This window comes from Gymnoscopelus microlampas (assembly GCF_963454915.1).
Source record: "Gymnoscopelus microlampas genome assembly, chromosome: 24".
NCBI lineage: Eukaryota > Metazoa > Chordata > Actinopteri > Myctophiformes > Myctophidae > Gymnoscopelus > Gymnoscopelus microlampas.
Window position 1 is genome coordinate 24636600 of NC_139961.1, and position 26879 is coordinate 24663478.

Here is a 26879-nt window from a genome sequence, read left to right on the forward strand (position 1 = left end):
GGGTATTCTCCTCCAGAAGGAGAGCTTTTCCTGTTTATCTGTGTTTGATTTGCTTGCCTCATGCCATTACGCCTGCAACAGAACAGTGCAGACTGCTTCTTCTTTTGTGGTGAAAAAGTACTCTGGTATTCAAAATGTACTTGAGTAAAAGTACTAAAGTATTGGCATCAAAATATACTTAAAGTACCAAAACTTAAAGTACTCATTATAAAGAATGTCCTGTTTCACAAGTTATCATAATGTCTAAAATGTATACAAATCTTTAGAAAATAGCAGATCTACAAGCTCACCACGTGTCGCATCGCATGTGTTGAGCTTGTAGATCGTCTATTGTCTAATAACCAACGTTTAATGAAGTGGCTAATGTATGTTTTGTAATAATAATCAAAATCTAGTAAGTTATCGAGTCATTGTAGTGGAGTAAAATACCAAAATTAATATCTGAGGCGTAGTAGAGTAGAAGTAAAAGTACAGAGCATTGAAAATACCTCAAAATTGTACTTAAGTACACTTACTTACTTTCCACCACTGCTTTTCAGTCAAATGTAGTAGTTTAAAAAGTCTGACTTGTCTTCTTCAGACCTGGTTAACATTATCTCTGAATAGGAATAATGATCTTGGAGTTACCCATGTTTCTTCTTGCCCCAGGCTTCTAAAGGGTGCAACCACTTCCTGTCCTCCCTCCTTGCTTCCTGGCAACAAACCTTGAAGTTTACTGATCAGAGCCTCCGGTGACGAATATCAGCCTCTCTCTCTCTCTCTCTCTCTCTCTCTCTCTCTCTCTCTCTCTCTCTCTCTCTCTCTCTTTCTCTCTCTCTCTCTCTCTCTCTCTCTCTCCAATACTTTTGTACTTTTACCCATGTACATTTTTAATTCCGGACTTTTACTTGTAGAGTACTTCTACATTGCAGTATTGATACTTTTACTTAAGTAAAATATTTGAGTACTTTTTTCCACCACTGTATATATGTGAACCTCACAACACTGACTGGGCAGATTTCACAGGATAATTGAGATTAGAGTTTCATTTTTCTGTGGGCAAAACTGCTGATGAAGGGTCTGTTTGACCTCAATACTGCTGCCGACCTCAATCCGTCTGCTTAAATCTCTGTAGATAAGATATGAGAGAGAGAGAGAGAGAGAGAGAGAGAGAGAGAGAGAGAGAGAGAGAGAGAGAGAGAGAGAGAGAGAGAGAGAGAGAGAGAGAGAGAGAGAGAGAGAGAGAGAGAGAGAGAGAGAGATGAGTGAAAAACACAGGATTCTTCTACCATGGAGTCATACTTGACTCCCCAGACTTAATCATTAATATTAATGACGTAGATTTCATTTTAAGATGGTTGTTTCCATCAATCAGTTGATAGATCTATTTTCATGTCCTGTCTATCTGTCTGATTCTAATTACTCTCCCCCATTTGTTTGGGAAAGACTGATGGGATTTGTATAATATAACCATCAAAAGTTAAACCCTCTAGTCTTATTGAAGTCGGACTTGAGTTAACAAGCACATACTCACTCTAAATCCAGTATATTATTCATTTGAGATACACAAGGAGGTATAATCTGGACTAGAGGGATATAAATCCAGCATATGATTCCCCTGAATTACCTTATTCATGAAAAACACAAGGAGGGGTCCTTGAGTTGAAACAGTTTGAGAACTGCCCTGCCCTGGGGTATAAAACAGGCTAGCCCACTTTAACCCTGGGTATATTTCCAATTTTCAATACTTTTCACTTCTACTCCACTACATCTCAGAGGAAAATATTGTGCTTTTACTCACTACAATTATTAGAAAATGTTAGTTACTAGTTACTTTGTAGATTTTGATTATTATTACAAAACATACATTAACCACTTCAGCCCTATATGCAATTCGACCATTTGAAAATAGCAGATCTACAAGCTCACAATGCGGCGCGATGCGGCACATTTTGAGCTTGTAGATCTGCTATTTTCAAAAGCATAATGAGCACTTTTACTTTTGGTACCTTAAGTACATGTTGATACCAATACTTTTGTACTATTACTCAAGTACATTTTCTGACTTTTACTTGTAACGGAGTATTTCTATATTGCAGTATTGCTACTTTTACTTAAGTAGAAAAATGTGAGTACTTTTCCCACCACTGCTGTCTGTTTCAGGCAAATAATCACCCTCTCTCCTGGTCTCTGGCCCCCAGGCACACAGGTTGAGGAAGCTCGCCCAGCAGATCTCCAACTGTAAGCAGTGCATCGAGAGGTCCTCTGCCCTCATCACACAGGCAGACCACACACTGAAGGAGACGGACCATGCACGCTTCTTACAGACAGCCAAGAGCATCACCGAGAGGTCAGAGAGTGCACACACACACACACACACACACACACACACACACACACACACACACACCCATGCACACACAAACACACACACACACTCTCACACACGCTCACGCACACACGCACAAGTTGGCTGTACTGTTTGGCAGCCGAGGACATTAGACTAGACTTTACCCCACTGCGAATATAGTCTAGAGCAAGTGATTCTCAACCTGTCGGTCGGGGCCCACTGGTGCACCGCGAGGGTATTACAAGTTGGTCCTCCGAATAATTGGCAAAACACCAACGATTTTTTTATGATAATAGACCATTGATAAAAATTTAAATAAATAACCCATTCAATCCTGGAACGCATCTCTGTCATTTTGGATTTTAGTCATATTTTATACTTTGGCTATTAAAAAATAGCAGATGTACAAGCTCGTAGCGCGGCACTCAGATCTGCTATTTTTGAAAAATCGTGAAAATATGTGCAAATCGTTGAATATGTATATTTTTAAAGTGAACATTTGTAACAAAAATTTGCACACACACACACACACACACACACACACACACACACACACACACACACACACACACACACACACACACACACACACAGAAATAGTCAAACTTTCCTTTCACTTTAATCGCGGCAAAATTGGAGAGTTACTGCAGCAAGGGGGGGGGGGGGGGGGGTTCAATTTGATTTGGTCTAAACGTGCTCCTGATAACGTTTTAAGCTTTCGTCACACCACGGGATGGGGGGGAAAAAAGGATTTAAATTCAAATAAATGGTTGTGGAGAGTCCAGTCGGTGGACAGACACAGACAGACGGAGCTGAGCGACATTAAGCCTGTGATCCTTCGATTCAGACATAATGGAGGGCACCAACCCCTGCCAGAATAATCACATTCTGATTGGAAAGCCGTTTGGGCTGGAGCTGCAAAACTCGGGGGGGGCCTGTACCTACCGTTGATTTTGTTCCGATTTTAGCTCGATCTCCTCTGGGTGAATCCAGCACTCTCCGGGCAGCAAGTCAATATTGTCGCTTTGGGCTCTGGGGGGAGGCGGGGAGGGAGGGTAGCCAGATTGGAGCAAATCCCAGCTTTCTAGCCCTCATAGTGAACGATAATGCTAATATGCACATTTTTGAAAAGAGGGCTTTTTTCTGCCTTTATTTGATGGTTTATTGTGGTGGACATTTATTGTGTCAAAATTCATTTTTTTTCCATGGACACACAAATGAGTGGACAATAATATTACCAAAAACACATAAAGAGCTATAGCCTTAAATTACCTTTACACGTCTGTAACTCTGAGAGTGCACAAATGGAACCAAATGGACCCGTAGGTCCATCTGCTTCCATATACACTCTCAGAGTTAGGGGGTCCTTGAAAATGAAAAGCTAGAGAACCACTGTCCTAGTGGATGTGTGCCATAGTTTCATAGTAAATCAGTGACATGTAAACATTGACCCATAGGGAAGTTAGCAAATGAATCGCTGCTCATCTTGGCTCTACAGGGTCTCCATGGCAACGGCGTCGACCCAGGTGTTGATCCCGGAGATCAACCTGAACGACACCTTCGACACCTTCGCCCTGGACTTCACCAGAGAGAAGAAGTTGCTCGAAAGCCTGGACTACCTCACAGGTACGGCTTCCTATTGGCCTTTTCCAGCGTCTTTTCAAATTGTGGAGGTAAAAAAACATGGTTTTGAGCCTGATTTTAGAGCATGTGTCACAGCCAGTGATTGTCAAAAACTATGGCGTACATGTACATCGTCCTTGGCTCTTAAACGGCCCCCGTGGAATCCAGTGGTGTAAAGTAACTAAGTACATTTACTCAAGTACTGTACTTAAGTACTGTTGTGAGTTTTTTTTTTACTTTACTGAAGTATTTCCAATGTTTCATACTTTTACTTCTACTCCACTACATCTCAGAGGCATGTATTTTCAAAAGCTCTTTATACATTTTGAAAACTTGAAATGGGACCTTGTGCAAAATGAGTACTTTTACTTTTGGTAAGTACATTTTTGATGCCAATACTTTTGTGCTTTTACTCGTATTTTTTTTTTTAAATATCGAACTTGTACTTGTAACAGACTATTTCTACATTGCGGTATTAACACTTTAACTTAAAAAATATGTGAGTACTTCTTCCATCACTGCTGGAATCTTCCAAAGTTTGTTCCAGCCTCACTCGGTGGCTCTTTGCTGAAGGCTCCCCTCAAGACTACTAGTTAGCATGCCTATCAGTACAGCTGGGCCCCGGGGCTAGATTACATTTGCTTCATTTAGGGACTGGGCTGGAGCGTGGAATTTCAGTATATAAGTCATGACAGCACCCTAGTTTCAATGCATTTCAATGTGTGTATGCCAACTGAGGACATTTCGGTGTATGCCATCCGAGGGCTGTAGGGTTGGGGGATGCTGTAGGATTTGAGCAATTTGAGCGATTCCCTGTTCACGGTCCGATTCCTTAACGGTTCCCTTTGACGTTTCCTGTATATACAAAACAAAATCTCTATAATTTTATACATCAGGGATTTTAAACCCTTTTCATATCAAGGTCCATTATTTATTCACCATTTGAGCCACGGACCACCATTTGACGAGATTTAGCCTCTCAGACACAAAACTTTGAATATTTTGCTATGGTTGGATAAGATTTTGTCCACAATTCCATGCTGTATTGATGTTGGTACCAGTAGGAGAGATAACAGGCACACGTTGATCAAAATAACAATTATTTAATTAAGTAATGCAGATGTTTCACGCTAATCCGGATCCCAACAGTTTGTGCCATCTGAGGGCATTTTAACTGGAAAACAAAATATGAATCCTGGATTTACACTTTGTTTTACGTCGGTGTTGTGCGCCGAAAATAGCCGATCTATAAGCTCACAATGTGTCACGTCTGCGACACATTGTGAGCTTATAGATCGGCGGAGCACAATTGAGCAAAAATAGTCATTTATAATGCGCCACATGCCTAGATATATTGACTGTAAACATCCATAAATGCTGCTATATAAATGTGAGTACTGGAGACAAGAACAAGGCGTCCCGGGGAGTGGATAGGAAGGAGAGCTTGTGAAAATGTCTGGCTCTTGTTTATTTATCCCATTAAAACCGGGAACGCTTATCTGTGTAACCACTTTAACCATTATCTTATACTTAGGCTATTCAGAAATAGCAGATCTACAAGCTCATAGCGCGGCACCGAGTGCCGCGCTATGAGCTTGTAGATCTGCTATTTTTTAATTTTTTTTGGAAAATTTGTGAAAATCTTTGAATGTATACATTTTTTTCAATCGAACATTTTTAACTAAAATCTTTGCTCTGGGGGGGTCCCTGGAACAACATATTTTGAGGTGGGGGTCCGCGGCCAAATCCATATCATTTTTGGGGCCCTTGACATGAAAAAAGTTTGAGAACCACTGATTATAGCAACCTAAGTTTTTTCAAAAAAATATTAGGATTTAGAAGACATTTGTAGAATCTCCCAGAAGCAAATATTTGATTTACAAATGTTCGCTTTAAAAAAATAAAATTAAAATATTTGACTTTTCATGGTCTCAAAAGATTATAGCAACTCAAAAGATTATAGCAACATAAGTTTTTTCAAAAAACTGTTAGGATTTAGAAGACATATGTAGAATCTCCCAGAAGCAAATATTTGATTTACAAATGTTCGCTTTAAAAAAATAAAATTCAAATATTTGACTTTTCATGAAAATAGCCCAAAGTATAAAACAACGGTTAGCTCAAATCTCTAAAATGGACACATGCAGAAGCGTCTCCCGGACTGAACGGGTTATTCTCTCTGTGATGCGTGAGTACTCCCGCCGAAGGCCCTGTGTTCCCTATAACTGAATCACTGTGAGTCATGCCACATTGTGCAGCCGCTCATGAGAACAGGGACTGGGAAGAAACATGGAGAGGGGGGGGGGCTCTATGAGCTCTATGAGCTATTGAGCGATTACTTGAGGAGGTTGCGCGGCGTGAATACATAAAAAGGGGCATTTGGGCTTTTTTCTGACAGCATAAGATACTGCCTAGTAATGCAGTTAAATGCCAAGGACTGTACGCCCTGAAACTTTCAAGTGTAAAAGACAGCATGGAGCAGAACTTTGGGGTCGGGTCACGTTGCCAGAGCAACACAGCACAACAAGCCCATGTAGGATTGGTATTTCTTTGCTAAAAGAAATTGTGATGAGGACGTGTTCCCATGAGTCTCTCTTTACATATACATATTTCATTATTTCCCCGTTCCTGCCGCTTCCGATGCTTAAAGCCTCACTATGTAATCTATTTTCAATGAATAAAATGTAATTTTGTCCAATCTGTATGGTAGAGTATGTTAACACATTGACTGCCAGAATTATTTCAGATTTTTTGCAGTCTTCTGCCAGAGATTTTTCATTGAAAAAAAAAAAGTACTCAGGAGCCGAGATACAAAATTTTAAAGTTTTAAGTTAACAAGGAAGTGGATGAGAGTAAAGATCTTCGGAAATTCATATCTCCTTGATCTTTGGGTAAAAAAAAAAAAAAAAAAAAAAAAAAATGTTGAAAAATTATTTTTTTGCTAAAATCGAGTTATCTCGATCTTGGCAGGCAAGTGATGAAACGGTAATATCGAGTTAACTCGATCTAGGCAGTCAATGTGTTAAGCAAGGGATAATTGACGGCGTTGCGGTCATTGTTGAGAAATAAATCCCGACAGGATGATTAAACCCTGAGGTGATTATTACACTTAATAAGTAAATTGACCCAAAAGTAACAACAAAACATATACCATGCTTACGGTAATGAAAGTATTCCATAAATGTATGCCAGGTGCGGCCGTAAAACAACAAGGAAGTGTTGATAACATTTTCGGTCACTGCATCGTCTATTTCTCGCTTCAAATGGTTTCAAAAACATTCTTGAGAGCAACGTTTAGCTGTAAATGACATTGTGTGTTTGTTTACATGGTACAGCATAAAATCAAGCAGCGCAGCAGGTGCTCTTGAGCCTTTGATTAGACAGCGGTCTGTTATTGAGCTCATCGGTCATTATCCAGAAATAACACACCGCTGAATTCTGTGATTGACCAATCAGAATCAAGCATTCGACCAAGCGGTGTAATAATACAATATTACACCGCTACAACCACCTTCTACAATTAGGGGTGGTTGTATTTTGGCTCCCTGCTCTTCTATTGAGACATTTAGATTGTGTCAAAGGTCACAAATGTTGACCTGATGGTCAAGATTCAATGTATCCCCCGAGCAAGCAGGAAGGCTCTATTAGCTCAATGGTAAAAATGTCAGCACTTTCAGGTTCAAATCCGGGGTAGAAGAGGAACGTTACATAGTGCAGCTTTAACTCTGAGAATGTACAATGTGTTTTTTTTAACTTACCGCCCTAGTGGAAGGCAACGTGTTGATTCATGGTGTCATCAAGCTGTGAAGTTTCCAAATCGTGTCAAGAATAAGAATGTAGCAGATCATTTCGGGTTTAGAATTTACTGGGACAGCTGCCTTTTTGTTGTTGTTGCTCGAATCGTATGAGTTCATACACTGTACTCGATTCACATACTGAACCATGAACCATTATGCTGTAAAGTAAAAACCAAAGCAGCTGGCATTTCTTTGTGGTAGTTTCCATCATATTCCGCCAAAATCTGTAGAGCTTGCGACTTTGTGGTGACTCACAATATTCCCCCCGTCATGGGCGAAAGCCGAGGCAGCAAAGACGGTGACAGGTTCGAAACATCAAATCAAAGACGGTCCTGTGATGACAGCCAGGATGAAAAGCTCATGATTTGAATAAAGTGGTTTGGACTTTTTGAAAACTGGAGCCAATCAAAAATGTGGGACATGGCGTCAAAATGTGGGACGTGGGACAAGGGATACAAACTCTGTGCCGTCCCCTCATAAAGCGGGACACCTGTTCGCCCTATGGCTGTTAGTGTCGTGGGGGTCTGTTCAAAGAGTTTGGTCGAAATATGGTCAGCGACACAGCTGGTCACAGTGTTGTCAAACTTTGTCCCTCAGGTGTATTTAAACATCTTTCTACAAATCTCCTTTATACTCGGATCAGAGCAGCATCACAAATGACAGACCAGCTTATTATGCTAACACAGAGGTTCTCATCGTGGGGTTACCAGGACCCCCCAGGCGTCCTTCCGGGGGCCGCAGCTAAAGATTGATAGTTTGGAACCAAATTGGACCCTTACTGGTCCATTTAGTTGCATCATATCAAATTGGGGTCCATGGCCTACACTAGGGGGCCTTGAAATCAGATACTCACTGTTATAATTATCACCGGATTTTATGTTTATATTAATATACTGTATATATTAGGTTAATATTTTATATTACCTTGGTTGTGTTACATTGTGTGTTTGCGGCAACAAATCAAATCAAATAACTTTGCAACATGTACGTGAAATTGATTCAGGTTTTCACTTTTTCTTAAAACACTGATTCGTCTGCCTTATGTTTGACCCATAAGCGATAATGAGGCAAACATTTGGTTCATTGTGCTCCATTGTTCAGCTGATCACCTCTTCCTGTGTTGAATGCGTTCCTCCTCAGCTCCCAGCGCTCCGGCCATCAGGGAGGAGCTGTGCACGGCCTCCTACGACACCATCACCGTGCACTGGACGTCTGACGACGAGTTCTCCGTGGTCTCCTACGAGCTCCAGTACGCCATCTTTACTGGACAGGCCAACGTTATCAGTAAGTACTGTACAGTATGAACTGGGGACCCCCCACCCTGACAAGCACTTGGAATTTTATAGGCATTACATATAGTTTGACTCGGTTCCACAGATAAATATTGTGAAAATATCCGAACTACAAGCTCACAACGTTCTTAAATTGTCACTCTAGAAATGTGCAGATACCCTGTATACACTTATACTGTAATATTGGTTTGTCTGCTGTTGAGTGAGAAATCAATGTTGCGTCATTAAGCTTATCATCTCGGGACCCCCCAAAATTATTTGGGGACCCAACCCGAACCCCAGTTTGGGAACCACTGCAGTATATACCTGCCTGCACCCTGAGAGGTGTGACACTGACTTTCTAACGCCGTGAGCCTCCTAGAAGAGGGTGTGTCTGTGTCTGTGTGTGTGTGTGTCTGTTTGTCTGCTAGTCTTGGTAGTCTAAACTGAACCGATCAGTGCCAAATTTCTCTTGTCCGACAATTTAAAACTTAAATCTTATACTGGAAATCAATGGAGGGTAGTAAGTGCCAAGCGGGGGAGGTATTGGGTACCGTTTTTATAGACTTTGGCGTGTCTCGGCTGGGGGATTGATTCCCGATCTCAAGGAGAGTGGCCCGGGCTGAAACTTTGCCCAAATATGGAGATGGTGCTAACATCATATGATTGTGTGTGTGTGTGTGTGTGTGTGTGTGTGTGTGTGTGTGTGTGTGTGTGTGTGTGTGTGTGTGTGTGTGTGTGTGTGTGTGTGTGTGTGTGTGTGTGTGTGTGTGTGTGTGTGTGTGTATGTGTGTATAAAATGGCCGATCTACAAGTTCATAACGGGACGCATTGTTAGTTTGCAGATCGGCTAATTTTCTGCGCACGCCTCGATGCACAGCCAAGTACAAAGCAGGCTTCGGTGCACACTTCAGTGAGCGACAACTACCAGACAGGAAATGAAATGGGGTCAATACTTCTGAAGACCAGCTATCAATCAAGCTGCCATTTCCCCTTTCTCTCATCTTTCCTGTTTTTGAAGTCCTTTTCTTATTATTTCTCTCTCTCTAAGCAGATAGAGGCCATCGCACTGCAGAGAATGACTAACTCCTGCGCACACTTTTCTCCTGTCCTTGTCTCACCCAAAATGGCTTCCTTGGACTTGGACTTTGTCGCACCCTTATCTCCCTCCTTCCTCAGTGTCATCCTTCCGTCTTTCTACCTCCCTTTCATTCTTCCCTAATAATAAACATTCTACCCTCAATAATCTATTTTGGCTAATGTTCCCCCCAGAATAGGGATGCGAGCAGCGAGAGTTCAAGTGTTTAATGTAAAAGAAAATTATAATAATAATAATAATAACTAGAAGTTCGGGCCGCTGCGCGGCCCTCACATCTAGCGTCCGCGCGACGTCGCACTGTGTAGGTGTGTACATGTAGTGTGCAAGGAAGTAGTAGTGTTGAGTAATGTGATTGAGGCAAGAGAAGTATTGGGTATGAATGTAGGCGGGTTGTTGTTGATTGAAATGAGATTGCATTGTTTGTTAGATAGCATGGTTTATTGGCATGGTGTGATGTCGGACAGTGTTGGTGGCAACATGTAAATGTGAGAAAGGCAAAATAGCAGTGAAATGAAATGACATCCAGAATAACATTAACAGTGAAGCATTAATCAGGAGCAGGTGTACAGTATGTTGCATTGGGGGGAGAATACAAACAAAGGCAATGGCAATTATGTTGAAGAATGAAGGTCATTTGTCACTATGCAATCAGGGAGTAGCAGCACATGCAAAGTGTTTGAATGAGCATGTTTGGATTAATAAAAGAGTTCGGGATAAACAACGTTGTCAGTAATTCCCTCATCATTGTTCACAATGAAAACTTTGACGGCGCTGGCTCTCTTTCCCCTGGAGAAGGCTGTGTAGAGTTGGCCATGAGCGAACACAGGTTGAGGCAAGTAGATGCCAACTCGTTCGTTCTCTTGCCCCTGCCCCTTATTGATGGTAACAGAGAAAGCTAAGCGGATAGGGAACTGTCGTCTGATGAAGGTGAAGGGAAGCTCCTCATCTCTGTCATAGTGAGGTATCCTTGGGAGGAAGATTTTTTCACCCCTGTTTGTGCCAGCTGCAATCTCACACTCAATGATTTTGTCCATCATCTGCAGTACCACCATTCTGGTGCCATTCTTGAGAGTGCGGTCGGGACCTGCTTGCAGGTTTCTCAGCAGCATGACTGGGGCTCCTACTTTCAACTTGAGGTTATGATCAGGCATTCCAGAGGGTGTCAGTGAATTGAGGAATTCCACAGGCATGGAGTCCTTGTGGTCGTCCTCCAGAATTGTGTCGGCTGAAAAGTAGACTCTCTGTTCTGTAGGGAAGTCTGCCAGGCATATGTTGTTGATTTCTCTAATGTCATTATTCAGAGGAGTGTATACAGTGCCATTGAGAAGGTTGTCTTTGTTGACACATCCAGTTTGCAAGTCAGGAAAGGTGAATGAAATGAGAGTTTGGAGATCGTGAACCAAGTGGTGGGGTTGAATGCTGACCTGCCATTCTGTGTCCTCCTCGTGTGGGAGTGTTCCTTCCCCTAATGCAAGGAGATAGTGGGAGAAGTCCTTCTCTGCTGCGTGTGTTCTCATGTTGAGGTTTAGCTTGTGGTGTTTCATGTGAGGATAGAGTGTTGACATCTGGATGCATGCTGAAACTATCTGGGGCCTGCCTGCTCTTTTGATAACGGGGAGGGTTTGCCTTGGGTCTCCACCCAGGAGGACAGTTTTGCCACCCCAAGGCTGCTGTGAGTGCATGAGATCCCTCAGTGTTCTTTCCACACACTCGACGTTAAAGCGGTCAACACTGAAAATCTCGTCCCAGATGATTAAGTTGCTGTCTTTAATGAGCTTGGCCAGATTGGACTCTGCGTTGATGGCACAGACAGAGTCTTGGAAAATGGGGATTGGGATCTTAAATCGTGAATGAGCGGTCCTACCACCCTCCAGGTTCTGTGCTGCCAAGCCTGTGCTGCCCACACACAGCACAATGCCATGCTCTGCGCGTATCGTGGACACTGGCATTGGCCAGGGCATCCAGGTCCTTTATAGTGATGGCTGTGCCCCTGTCATTATGGTGATGTCAGATAGTGTCAGACATCTCCATATATGGAGCTGCCTATATCAGTTATGCCCAAATATGGGACCGTGATGGCTGTGCCCCTGTCATTATGGTGATGTCAGATAGTGTCAGACATCTCCATATATGGAGCTGCCTATATCAGTTATGCCCAAATATGTGGGTTCTCTGATGTCAGACCAAAATAAGCACCCGGAAGTGAATTTCGCGCTGGGGAAGAGATTTGCATAGTATTGGGGCATAATGCGTTTCATATTTATTGTACATCATGGAAGTAGAGTAACGGTATGGGAAGCAGCCGGTTCAGAGGCAGAATATTGAGGAATTTTGGGGTAAAATGTGGAGTTAGTTGGGCCATGTGTGTGCGTGGAGACCGCGCACACACACATGTGTAGCCCCATGAGTTTGGCCGTCAATTATAGGTGCAAGATAATAAAGTCCCTATCATACAAAGATGTGGCGCCCCCCCCTGCAGTATCTCTGAGGACCTCCTAGATGTCCCGGACCCGCTGTTGAAGACCCCTGATTTAGCCCGTTGTTCAGTCAGATGCCATTTATTGGCACTCCATTTACTAGTCCATTTACCGTGTTGATTGTTGACTACAGGGGTTCATCATGCCACTTATCCTCACGTCACACTTTGCCGCTGTGGCTGTAAGGGTGTCTGCTAAATGCCTAAATTGGTTTACCTAAGTGATACGTTTTAGCTTTTTTTACTTTTCCATTGTGTCTCTCTGTGTTGTCACCTCCATTGCCATGTGTCAGATACGGTGTATTGCCGTTGGCACCTCTGTCACATCCCTGAAATAATGTCCCATCTTATAAAACACAACGCCCTAGGGGCCAAACGTCTTCTATAGACGCCACCTTCCTTTCCCATCAGCGGCCCCGGGGGATTTCAAATGACAAAAAAAATAAATACATCAAATATTTACACACGTCACATACATACGGTACCCATTTCCCCACCACTGAATAGAAGTAAATAATTAACCACTTAAACTCAATACTTTGTTGACTGGGGTCCCCCGTGGCTCTTAATTTGCTCCGCTCGTTTTTTTTTCTCACTCTAAACCAACTCTTCACCCAAAATAGCAGATCTACTTGTAGAACTGCTATTTTCAACGTCCGTTCGCCTCCATATTAGGGTCACTAGGGTTAATGCTGTTAAATTGCTAATCCTGAAGGGCTTCTTTCTCCCAAAACGAGTTAGGTAATTACAAGATAATTACTTATAATGCATTTTTTGGTTCCCCCCAGACTAGAGATGCTGGGGTCCAAGTGGTTAATTGCATTCAGTAGAAATGGGCTGTGTGTGCCCATGACTTGTGGTCCTTATGGGCCAGCTTGACACTGTAAGTGAGAGCACAGCGTGCTGGTTTTGTGTATATACGCTCCCCACTTTGGCTCTGCGATGGTTTCTCGGGTTGAGGTATGTATGTACTTTCACCATCGTGGGAGGCTAGTTGTAAACCCCTTGACTTCCAAGCGCTGGAAATGATGATGGGGGCTGAGTGCAGTGAACACAGGCACACACACACACACACACACACACACACACACACACACACACACACACACACACACACACACACACACACACACACACACAAGCACACGCACACAATGCATTTTGCATAATGGCCTAGCTCAATGGGAAACAGTGGAGTGCTAAGGATGCCATGTGGCACAGCAGTTATTTAGTGCCACACAACAGGACACGTGCGAGCACGCACACACACACACACACGCACCTAACACACACACACACACACACACACACACACACACACACACACACACACACACACACACACACACACACACACACACACACACGCACTCTCTTGGCAGTGAGAGAGCCCAACGGAGCTATGCAGCCAACGAGGTGTGAATGACTTCCTCTAGTGCTTTTCCGTGGCCACTCACCGCATCGGTGAAGCCCCCCCCCCCCCCCCCCCGTTATACTGTTGCCACAGGCTCAGTCACCCCTCGGTTCATATGCTGTCCTGCACTAACAACGCCAACCCTTCTGCCCCTCTTTGACCAAAATGGCGTGAAGAAAAAAGCCCAGTTCGTTGCCAGTTTAATTTTTTCCCCTCACGCCAGGGAAAATAGCCTGCGGATTGAAAAACGTCAACTTGGAAGAAAAAGACATTTTCAGCAGTTTTTTTTTTCTCTCAGTGCCAAGCGACCCAACTCTGCCCCGTCCCCAGCCCCCTTTTTAAGACTTTCATTTTGAAATGCTTACTCATCTTTTTTTGGGAACAGTGGGGTTGAAGTATATTTTTCGTCGTCTCATGTCCAAAACTGTTACTTTTCAGGATTAAAATTCAAAGGTATCAAAAGTAATGGATCTGCAAGCTCAAAACGTGTCGCTTTGCGGTGCGTTTTGATCTTGCAGATCTTCTTCTTTTTATGCTTTTGTGTGACGCTGTGGTATGATCAAGTAGGGCGTTAATTTACGAAAAAAACACAAGAAGTCCATATGGAGAATATAGACATTCTCTCCAAGAATATGGAGATAGGAGGTTTCTGCCCGACACTGATCTCTCTCTCTCTCTCTCTCTCTCTCTCTCTCTCTCTCTCTCTCTCTCTCTCTCTCTCCCTCTCTCTCTGGCGCTCCTTATCTGTCACGCCCCTCGCTCGCTCCGTCTCTCCTCTCTTCCTCCCAGGTCTGTGTAACTCGTTGGACAGTTGGATGATCGTGCCCAACATCAAGCAGAACCACTACACGGTGCACGGCCTGCAGAGCGGCACCAAGTACATCTTCGTGGTGAAGGCCATCAACCAGGCGGGGAGCAGGAGCAGCGAACCGGGAACTCTGAAAACCAACAGTAAGCAATCTGTCTGCGCCCAGTGGTGGAAGAAATACTCACATGTTTTACTTAAGTAAAAGTAGCAATAACACAATGTCAAAATATACTATAAGTAAAAGTCTGGTATTCCATTCCTTGAGTAGAAGTACAAAAAGTATTGGCATCAAAATATACTTAAAGTACCAAAATTAAAAGTACTCGTTGTGCATGAAATGTCCCATCAAGTTTTCAAGTGTATCAAAAATCTTTTGAAAAACAACGTACTTGAGTAAATGCACTTTGTGACTTTACACCACTGCTCTGCACACTGCACAGAAATCAAGTCCAGTCTAGTCAGCAGCACATTTCAGATACAGGGAAACTCATAGGAAGCATATAAAATAGAACATTTACTATAGCTGTGCCAATTTCCTTGCAATGAAAAATGAAAGTGCCAATTACTAGGTGCCAAAAGGTTTTGAAATGGAGGACAAAATAATCCTCCTAGATATTGTTTTGAAATGTAAAAAAAAAGAAGAAAAAAAAAAAGTTTGCTAACTCTTTTATTTTATTTTCAAAAGAGGCCACTTACAGAATAGTTTGCATCCTTCTCCTAAATAGTCAGAGGCCATGCACAATATTGTGTTCGAACGAACAATAAAGAAATAAAAAATGAAATCTATAATGTGTGACTACCGAGCCCCGGAGTGGCCATTGACAGAAAAAAAAAAATCTCGTGTCCTCGAAATACTATTTTGTCGCCTCGAGATACTATCTCGAGATACTATCTCGAGATAGTATCTCGAGGCCACAAGATAGTATTTCGTCAATGGCCACTCCGGCACTCCGTATGTGATTAAATTACTACATGCTCCATCAACAAGTCTCCAACAACAACTGTCTGGGCGAGCTCCAAATCAAACATTGCCTTCCTTCCTTGCTTCCTTCCTTCCTTCCTTCTCCTCCCACCAGGCCAGCCGTTCAAGCTGGACCCCAAGTCGGCCCACCGGAAGCTGAAGATCTCCCACGACAACCTGACGGTGGAGCGGGACGAGACCACCTCCAAGAAGGGCCACAGCCAGGACCGCTTCACCAGCCAGAGCAGCTACGGCGTGGTGGGCAACGTTTACATAGACAGCGGACGCCACTACTGGGAGGCTCTGATCGGCGGGAGCACATGGTGAGTGTTTGGTTCACCAACCGTTTAATCTTCTCAAACTTTTTCGGATCAAGGACCCCCAAATTGATATGTATATGGCTCGTAGATGTGAGCTTGTACATCTGCTATTTTGAATAGCCAACTTATAAATGGATAAAGTGGCTAAAATGGTTGTGATACTATGTTTACTGCTTTTGCTGGGGACCCCCTGGAACCCACCCAAGGACCCAACTCTCAAAGTGGGGTCCCCTGACCCCACTTTGAGAGTGGGTAAAACAGACCTGAGTTACAACTCAGGTCCGTTGAATTGCATTCAACTCAACTTTTGAAAATTGTTGAGTTGTGCGTGTGTAGGAAGCTGTCATCTGTTCGTCATTTCCGTTCCCGAAAATATATTTTAAAATATTTGCTGCGCTGCGAGCTTGTACATCTGCTATTTTTGAGTGTTTGAAAAAGGTTCAATCATTTTTTTTTTAGTTTGAGAACTACTGATTTAGAAGGCAGAATTGGCCTCAGGTCTTAAATTGTCTGAGGGGAATTTTTTATTCAATATGTGCCAAAAAATCTCTCACCAGGTACGCCGTGGGCATCGCCTACAAGTCGGCGCCCAAGCACGAGTGGATCGGCAAGAACTCGGCCTCCTGGGTGCTGTGCCGCTGCAACAACTCCTGGGTGGTGCGCCACAACAGCAAGGAGCTGGCCATCGAGCCGTCGCCGCACCTGCGGCGCGTCGGCGTCCTGCTCGACTACGACGCCGGCTGCCTGACCTTCTACGACGCCGTGGGCTCGCAGCACCTGCACACGTTCAGCGTGGCCTTCGTGCAGCCCGTGTGTCCCGTGTTCAACGTGTGGAACAAGTGTCTGACCGTGCTCACCGGCCTGCCCATCCCCGACCACCTGGAAGGCCTGGAACCCCAAAACTAACAAAGGGAAAAACGGTGGTATAGCCGGGGAATATAGGAGCGTAGCAGTGGCGTGCCACAGATGGAAAACCCATCATTTTTTCCCCCCTAGAGATTTATGTAAATTATTTTAAGCCCGAGCCATCCAGGTGAATCCTGGTGAATCATGGCCATAAAACATTTGATTCTAAAATAGGTGAAAGCTGCAAAAATATAGGGTATTTAATTATTAAATATAGTATTATATAATTAAATATTAAACATTGAATTTTAAAGAAACATATATTTTTTGGGCTTTTTTATAGTTTCATAGTAGAGATGGACAGGAAACAGGGCAAGAGAAATGGGGAGAGACATGCAGCAAAGACCGTCGGGAATGGGACTTGAACCTGTGGCACCTAGGCTTATGAGCCTAGGTGCCCGGACCTCTAGGCCAGGTCCGGGCCATTCAATTATTTTTTTGACACAAAATCACATGATTCATGGTCTTGGTTCCAGGCTTAAACTAATTGCTATGAATATTTTCGTAAAAATATCTATGGGACAAAATCAATGGGCTTTCTATCTTTGGAACCACAACATGGTTCCCTATATAAACCGGTGCCAAAAAAGACGATGTCTGGAGCGTTGACTCTGATACCATGTAGATTCTATATTGTTTTATTGCGCTTACGGGAAAAGGAAAAGACACCGCGGTCTGTGTCTATATGCTCGAGACACCAGGTGAAATATACCTGTCCAGGTGGACAAAGTGGCAGAACAGTTGGAAGATGTGCCTCCAGGAAGAAAGAAAAAGCCACCGAGTCCACGATGTACTGTTTAAAACCACTTTGTCAGATTTAGCACTTTGGACACTCCTAGGCTAATGGACACACAGGTTGACAGACAGACACGCATGCCTGCAGACGTACACATGCATGCATGCATTGCGCACACACACACACACACACACACACACACACACACACACACACACACACACACACACACACACACACACACACACACACACACACACACACACACACACACACACACACACACACACACACACGCCGTCCTTACTCGCAACGCAATCCCAGTTGTAAAAGTCAGAAAACAAAATAGATAGACGTATATTTTATAAATTCCTTAGCATTTAACCTCAACCCCACCCACCCCCTCCAGTGGAACCAAAGTAGCCATTACCTTATGTTCAAATCCTTATGTTGTTCAGATCAGGTCTTTGCATACTGCTTAAAAAAGTAAAGATAAACAAATTAAACATTAATGTTAGAGTTCTCCCCCCCCCCCCCCCCCCCACCCATGAACATTTAAGTGTTTCCTTGTGTTTGGAAATTATGTTCCTGCATTATTTATGATATTGTTGGAAGCTCTGGGGTGACCCACTTCAGCTTTTAGTGCAATTAACATGAACTAATATGACGTATTGTGTTTTTTTTGTTGGAATTATTGTGTTCCTCATGTTTTGACAGTCACCCATGTCCTCTGTGTTTTATGTCACACAGTGTGAGTGTGTCGCAGTTAGTGGTTCTCAAACGTTTTCATGTCGAGCACCCCCAAATGAATATGTATTTGACCCCACCCCTATCTGAAAAGAAGAAAAAAAGTTCACATTCGTTCAAGATTTTCTGGAAATAGCAGATCTACAAGCTCTGATATTTTCAAATATCCGGTGTACAGTAGGGTTATTAACTAACTTTGCTCGGGGACCCTCTGCAACCTCCTCAAGGACCCCTGGGGGTCCCAGGACCCCACTTTGAGAACCACTGTGTTACATTTGTATGGTACCATATGAAGCACACACACACAACCTATTTATTTCTTACCATTAGTTTTCTTTTTCATAGTTTTTTTTGTTTGACTTTTAGTTGTTTTAGTGAGGCATGTTTTGTGTAATAATGTCCTTAACTCCTGAACCCCATGTGTTCATTCACAAGGAGTGTCTGTTAATATTGTTTTTGAAAGTGGCCTATCTAACGCTTCATTTTCAGAAAACTGCAATCAGTCTTTTGAAGCATCTCATTGTTATTACTCGGTACAAATGTTTCTCTCCATACAGCTCAATGGACACGCCAGTGGTGGAAGAAGTACTCAGATTTCTTTTTACAAGTAAAAGTCCTCTATTCAAAATTTGACTTGAGTAAAACTACAACATTTGTTTTCGACATTTGTCAAACTTTTTTGAAAATAGCTGATCTACAATCTCAAAAAGCACCACATTGCAATGCGTTGTGAGCCTGTAGATCGGCTATTTTCGAATAGATGAAGTATAAAATATGCCTTAATTGGATGATGTAGTATGTTTTGAAATAATGATCTAAATCTACAAAGAAATGTGTAACAAAAGTTTTCAAATAATAAGTGGAGAAAAAAGTACAATAGTTGCCTCTGAAATGTAGTGCACATCAAAACTGTACTTGAAGGACGACTTCACCCATTTTCAACCAATATCCATATACAGTAATTGGTCCTCACTCATGCTCATGATAATGCTTTTTTTTTTTCAAACAAGATTTTTGATTTTTATTAACGTTAGAACAATGGCTTCCATTACAGCATGCTATCTTTCCAGCAATAGCAAGCCTGCCGTTTCTATCTGTTTGGATTCCCCATCGATGATGTCACTGATAGGCGGGTTTCTGAACTGTCCACAGCCCTCCTCTGAGTCACACAGAGTGAGTAGACAAAAATGGTACCATATTATCATGAGCATCAGTGAGGACCAATTACATGAAGATATGTTGAAAATGGGTGAAGTCGTCCATTAAGTACCGTACTTGAGTAAATGTACTTAGTTACTCCCCACCACTGGGAAATGCACTGCTTCACTTTAACATTGCATCTCAGCTCAGACCTGCAGTAACTCAGCAGACCCCAACGCCTCAAGAAACACCTGGGAAGTGTCGCACAATGATGATGTCATCTGGTTGCACCTCAGTCTTCACTCCGCGTCATTCCAAAGCCTATACTGTTTGTGCTATAGCCACGCCCCGCTTCTGTGACGAATGTGGAACTGCCTATCGTATAGGGGGGGGCGTTAATTGTCACATTCTAATACAGCTCAAAACCCTATAATTTTCATTGGTTTGGTGGCGAGCCTCGCTAAGCTTCAAACTGCCGTCCCCAACCTCCCGTGATCGAATCCCGCTGCCGACATTCTTTTTCCGAGAACCGCAAAAAAAAAGGAGTTTTGGAGGTGCCCAGTCTCAACCGAACTTGAGCCACGAGAAGCACCACCGAGCTGCCGTGCCGAACGTTGCGAAGTTAGCTTGAGCCTACTCAGCGCCGTTCGAGTTACGTACCGGTAGGGTCAGAATCCGGCGAGCGTTTGCCCCAACTGCCACTCAAATGTCTACTGGCCAATCACAGCGCGTCCTTGCACAAGTGGTATAGGCTTTGGGATCACGCCTTCACTCCAGCCAACTCCCTCCACAAGAGTCAGTATTGAATATTGTACATGAGATTAAACAAAATATACCAAGCAACCTTGACACAAATAGCACTCATTCATGTAAATACAGTGATTTTGTCGTATTTCAAACTTTTGTCAATGACCAGGTACACCTAGATATTTTTTCTTGTCTTTCATGAGTTGTAATAATCCTCAAATAAGTTATTAAATTATGCATAATAAGCCGGACTGTACGCTCCCTTGTATAGAAGTATTAGGCTACATTGTTTAATGTGTCCATTACAACCTTATGTTCATGGTGGTCAATGTTCAGTCTGTGGACACTTTAAAGTGAAGAGAAGAAAAGAAAGCATATGAGTGCTTTGCGTCAATGTGCAATGTTGCTGTGAGGGCTTTGTCTTGAGGTCGACGTATATGAGAAGGTTTAAGAATAAAGGTTTGATTGAGTATGTTTGGGCTCTGTCCGTTTCTTCTTTGATCTTCCTCTCGAGTGGTTGAGTTCAGTGCGGTTGCATTCATCCTGGGTGTTTCCTGTGGGGAAAGGGAGTGGCTCGTGAGAACTTCCTGTGGACACGGGGGTCACATCCGGGTAGTGGTGGAAAAAGTAAAACTAAATTTTACTTGAGTAAAGGTATCAATACTGCAATGTAGAAATACTCTGTTACAAGTAAAAGTCCGGAATTCAAAATTGACTTGAGTAAAAGTACAAAAGTATCAAAATGTACTTCAAGTACCAAAAGTAGAAAGTACTCATTCTGCAGAATTCCCGTTTCACAAGTTTTAAAATGTATAGAAAACTTTTGAAAATAGCAGATCTACAAGCTCACAATGCGACATTGTGAGCTTGTAGATCGGCTATTTTCAAATGGCCGAAATGTATATACTGTAGGGCTGAAGTGGGTATGTTTGGTAAAAATCTACAAAGTAACTAGTAGCTAAAGTTTTCAAATAATTGTAGTGGAGTAAAAGTACAATATTTGCCTCTGAGATTAGTGGAGAAGTAAAAGTATTGTAGATTGGAAATACTCGAGTGAAGTACAAATACCTCAAAATTGTACTTAAGTACAGTACTTGAGTACTTAGTTACTTTCCACCACTGGTAGCTTGTGAGAACTTCCTGTGGACATGGGGGTCACATCCGGGTTCACAGTTAATAATATCTTCACTGTCAGGCAGAAACCTTGTATCTCCACATTTCAAAGTTTTCTTTTCATAAATTAATGCCATAATACTTTGTCCCACACAAAAGTAGTGAAAATAGATCCCATACAGTGGGTCGGGACCCATTTTTGTGTCACGGACCAATTTTTATGTTTTGTGAGTGATTATATCCATTTATCCGTTTCCTACATTTCATAAAAATATATAGGCCTATCATTTCAAAAGATTAAAAAAAGAGTTTAAACAAAAAAATCACAACTTTTCATCAATTAAAAACAAGACCTAAAACTAGACATACAAGCTCACAAGGCTGTGCGAAGCGACGCGTTGTGAGCTTTTAGATCTGCTATTTTCACTAGTTTGGGTCCCGGGCAAACATTTAATTAATCTTTTGGGTCTTGAGCTAAAAAGTTTGGGACCCATTGGTTTATACAGTGGACAGGTGGGGATTATGTGGTCAGCAGTCTGCATCAAGCTTCCCACACACCAATGCTGCGCTGTCTGCCAAGCCCCACTTCTTCATAGACCAGTGGTTTTCAACCTTTTTCATGCCAAGGACCCCTAAATTGATATACATTTGGTCGCGGACCCCCATCTGAGAGTGTTTGTGCCAGGGACCCACAGAAGAGAAGATTTGTGTTAAAAAAAAAAACACTTTCAAGATTTTTCGAAAATGTTCAAAAATAGCAGATGTACAAGCTCGCAGCGCGGCACTCCTGCTTCCAGGATGTTGCCAGCCATGCATTTGTAGACAGGTCCTCAAGGATAGAGCCAAGCATCTCCCGTGCCGCCTTATTGTATCGGTGGCAGGACTTGAGTCTGCTTGGAGGCGCTGCCTTCGTTTTTAGTTTCATACAGGATGTGCCAGTCATGTTTCTGGACTTTCCTTGGCAGCTTGAGGGTAGCGGCCTCTCATCGGAGGCCAGCAGGGGCAATTCCCGCTAGGACTAGCAAGTAGTACACAGGGCTGGGCTTCAGGCAACCAGTTATGATCCGGAGGGCATTGTTAAGTGCCCTATATTTCATAATAATTGACCAGATTATTATACTTATTAGAAAGCTCGTCCCTGGTGGTCTAGTGGCTAGGATTCGGCGCTCTCACCGCCGCGTCTCGGGTTCGATTCCCGGTTAGGGAAAATAGGAATTCTGTTGTCTCGTGTGTACTGAGATTTTTGTACTACTGTCAATAAACCTCAATGCACTCGTATTCAGTATATGCCGTGAGTTACAGCCTGGGAAAGAATGCTTTTTGAGAAAAAAAAAGACAAACAAAGGCCTGAATTGAGCATTTTACTGTACACAGGCCCTACCTTTTATAATGATTGATAGGAGATTGCACAGTATTATATATATGTCTCTGATGGTCTAGTGGTTAAGATTCGGTGTGTTCACCACCGTGGCCTGGTTTTGATTCCTGGTCAGGAAAATGAGGAATTCTGGTTTCTCGTGAATACTGAGATCTTTGTACTACTGTCAATTGACCTAAAGTATTTTTGTCCATTATGAATACACTGGTGTCTCTTCAGATTGCACAACTCATTGAAATTCTTGACACACTGTTTAGAGTGGGAAGGTTTTTTCTCCAATGTGAATGCACTGGTGTGTCTTCAGGTGATGTAAATAGCTGAAACTCTTGTCACACGCTTTACAATAGAAAGGTTTTTCTCCTGTGTGAATACGCTGGTGTGCCTTCATGTTATCTAACCGACTGAAACTCTTGTCACAGTGTTGACAATAGTAAGGTTTTTCTCCGGTGTGGCTACGCTGGTGTGTCTTCAGGTGATGCAAATGGCCGAAACTCTTGCCACACTCCTTACAATAGAAAGGTCTTTCTCCATTGTGGATACGCTGGTGTGCCTTCAGATTACCCAACTCATTGAAACTCTTGTAACACCGTTTACAATAGAAAGGTTTCTCTCCAGTGTGGATGCGCTGGTGTGTCGTCAGGAGATGTAAGACACGAAAACTCTTGTCACAGTCTTTACAACAGAAGGGTTTTTCTCCAGAGTGTATACGCTGGTGTCTCTTCAGGTTACCTAGCTGACAGAAGCTCTTGCTACACTGTTTGCAGTAGAAAGGTTTTTCTCCAGTGTGGATACGCTGGTGTCTCTTCAGGTTACCTAGGTGACTGAAACTCTGGTCACATTGTCTACAGATGTGGGTTTTCTTTCCTGTCAGTTGATGTGTATTTACTTGTGTATGTGTATTTACTCCTGCCGGTGTTACTAAGGCTGTAAACTGTTGATGACTGAAAGATCTTGGTTCATCTGTGTCTCCTTGTTTCTGGCTGGTTAAAGAGCAGGGCATTTGATGACAAGCTACTGAGGCAATGTGTCCGTTCCTCAGCATTTGGCAGTAGCGGTCATTGTGGCTCCTCTTCATGACTTTATGGAGAAAGACCAGAGACATGAAGGCATCTGGACACTCAGAACAGAAGACCTGAGTTTCGGAACACTGGGGCTCTCTCTCTATACCTCTATCACTGTCTCTCCTTCTCTCTATGTTGCTATATTCCATCGGCAGTAGGCTACAGGCATGAAGTGGACGCAACATCTTCACACTTTATACAGGCTGTTCAGAGTTCTGGTCTTACATCTCACGCAACACAAATTGCTGCCATGCGTGCCTAGCAATGGCGATTTGTGCAGGCACTTTAGCGAGTTTCTCCTCTGCTGTGCTATTTTTCATTATAATGAAAATGGACATCGTATGCTGGAGACCATGGAGGAAAAACTAATTCTGACCACCAACACGATGTTCCAAAAGAAGAGGGGAATATGTCTGGATGTCACCACACAACACGACACACCAGATTGACTACATCCTACTGTATACGCAGGAAATTGAGGATCAAGCAAAGTGCACAGTGAAACCATCCGTGTTTAGCAACCGTTGGGGGATTGATCATACTCGATATAGATATTCTGTGACTAGTTAAGGTAAGGAAAACCAAAAATCGCTGGCAGTGGGTGATTTATTTATATCTGGCAGTGAAAGAGTTAAGACTATGGGGGTGTGATGCCCACTAAAGTGTCATCACATTAGGGTGATTGTTTTATTTGTCACAGTGTTTTGAGAAGTGTTTGTATTTTATTTTCCTTTCAAACCCAGGTTGTGTCATTATATTATGTTTTCACCTAAAAACAATAATAACTTTGGTCAATAGGTGGCGGTGTAAGACCATGGTATCAGCCTGTTCTGCCTTCTGAGCTTGTCGTTTAGGTAGTCTAGTGCACATGTGCTGCTGGTTCTTCCCAATTCCCATAACTGAGAGAAGACTGGGTGGAAACAGACTATGTTTCTCTGCCTCTATTTTTTATCACTTTAACCTGTTTTCCAGGTGGGTAATACTTCACAAAGCACACAGAAATGTTTGCTGTTGTTTATGTAACATCTGAAGTTTACTGAGTTTACTTTTGGGTCGATTGTAAGTGTAAAAGGAGTGATTGAAAAGTGTCTCATTGTTTGAAATGTCTCAAGAGATTGCACATTACTAAATGTATGTCCCTGATGGTCAGGTGGCTAAGATCCGGAGCTCTCACTGCACTGCCGCGGCCCGGGTTTGATTCCCGGTCAGGGAAAACAGGAATTGTGGTTACTTTTGTGTACTGTGTTCTTTGAACTGCTGTCAAAGAACGTCACAGTGCTTGTATTCAGTATATGTCCTGAGCTACAGTATTGGAATGAGAAGAATTGTGGAGAACTTTGTTCATTGGCCTCAATTGAACATTTAACTGTACAAATTACCTACATTTTATAATAAATTAAAGCAGATTGGACTTTTCTACAAAATATGTCCCTGATGGTCTAGTGGCTTTGATTCGGCGATCTCACCCTAACGGCCTGGGTTCGATTCCCGGTCAGGGAAAATGCAAATTCTGGTTTCTTGTGTGTACTGAGATCTTTGTACTACTGTCAATAAACCTCAATGCACTTGTACTCATTATATGCCATGAGTTACAGCCTGGGAAATAATTCCTTTGAGAAAAAAGAATGACAAACTTTGTTTATCGGCCTGAATTGAACATGTTACTGTAAACAGGCCTTATATTTTATAATAATTGATAGGAGATTGCACAGCACTAAATCAATGTCCCCGATGGTCTAGTGGCTAGGATTTGGTGCTCTCTCTGCTGTGGCCCGGATTTTGATGCCTGCTCAGGGAAAACAGGAATTGTGGTTACTTATGTGTACTGTGTTCTTTGAACTGCTGTCAAAGAACCTCACAGTGCTTGTATTCAGTATATGTCCTGAGCTACAGTATTGGAATGAGAAGAATTGTGGAGAACTTTGTTCATTGGCCTCAATTGAACATTTAACTGTACAAATTACCTACATTTTATAATAAGTTAAACCAGATTGGACTTTTCTACCAAATATGTCCCTGATGGTTTAGTGGCTTGGATTCGGCGCTCTCACCCTAACGGCCTGGGTTTGATTCCCGGTCAGGGAAAATTCAAATTCTGGTTTCTTGTGTGTACTGAGATCTTTGTACTACTGTCAATAAACCTCAATGCACTTGTACTCATTATATGCCATGAGTTACAGCCTGGGAAAGAATCCTTTTGAGAAAAAAGAATGACAAACTTTGTTTATCGGCCTGAATTGAACATGTTACTGTAAACAGGCCTTATATTTTATAATAATTGATAGGAGATTGCACAGCACTAAATCAATGTCCCCGATGGTCTAGTGGCTAGGATTTGGTGCTCTCTCTGCCGCGGCCTGGGTTTGATTCCCGGTCAGGGAAAACAGGAATTGTGGTTACTTTTGTGTACTGTGTTCTTTGAACTTCTGTCAAAGAACGTCACAGTGCTTGTATTCAGTATATGTCCTGAGCAGCAGTATTGGAATGAGAAGAATTGTGGAGAACTTTGTTCATTGGCCTCAATTGAACATTTAACTGTACAAATTACCTACATTTTATGATATATTAAACCAGATTGGACTTTTCCACAAAATATGTCCCTGATGGTCTAGTGGCTTGTATTCGGCGCTCTCACCCTAACGGCCTGGGTTCGATTCCCGGTCAGGGAAAATTCAAATTCTGGGTTCTTGTGTGTACTGAGATCTTTGTACTACTGTCAATAAACCTCAATGCACTTGTACTCATTATATGCCATGAGTTACAGCCTGGGAAAGAATGCTTTTGAGAAAAAAAGAATGACAAACTTTGTTTATCGGCCTGAATTGAACATGTTACTGTACACTGGCCTTATTATTTTATAATAATTCAGAGGAGATTGCACGGCAGTGAATCAATGTCCCCGATGGTCTACTGGCTAGGATTTGGTGCTCTCTCTGCCGCGGCCAGGGTTTGG

At 42.6% G+C, this 26879-nt stretch overlaps 1 protein-coding gene across 1 annotated transcript in view; it reads left to right on the top strand.

The window, feature by feature from the left end:
* The window catches only part of LOC311040515 (E3 ubiquitin-protein ligase Midline-1-like), a 93169-nt gene extending 72325 nt beyond the window's left edge, over window positions 1–20844 (top strand). The window contains exons 6-11 of the mRNA XM_084050845.1: window positions 2181–2329; window positions 3828–3955; window positions 8890–9033; window positions 14799–14960; window positions 15894–16101; window positions 16656–20844. Of these exons, the coding sequence (XP_083906971.1) occupies window positions 2181–2329; window positions 3828–3955; window positions 8890–9033; window positions 14799–14960; window positions 15894–16101; window positions 16656–17004 (1140 nt within the window). The 3' untranslated portion in view covers window positions 17005–20844. The remainder of the gene's footprint in view (window positions 1–2180; window positions 2330–3827; window positions 3956–8889; window positions 9034–14798; window positions 14961–15893; window positions 16102–16655) is intronic.
* The last annotated feature ends 6035 nt before the right edge of the window (window positions 20845–26879 follow it).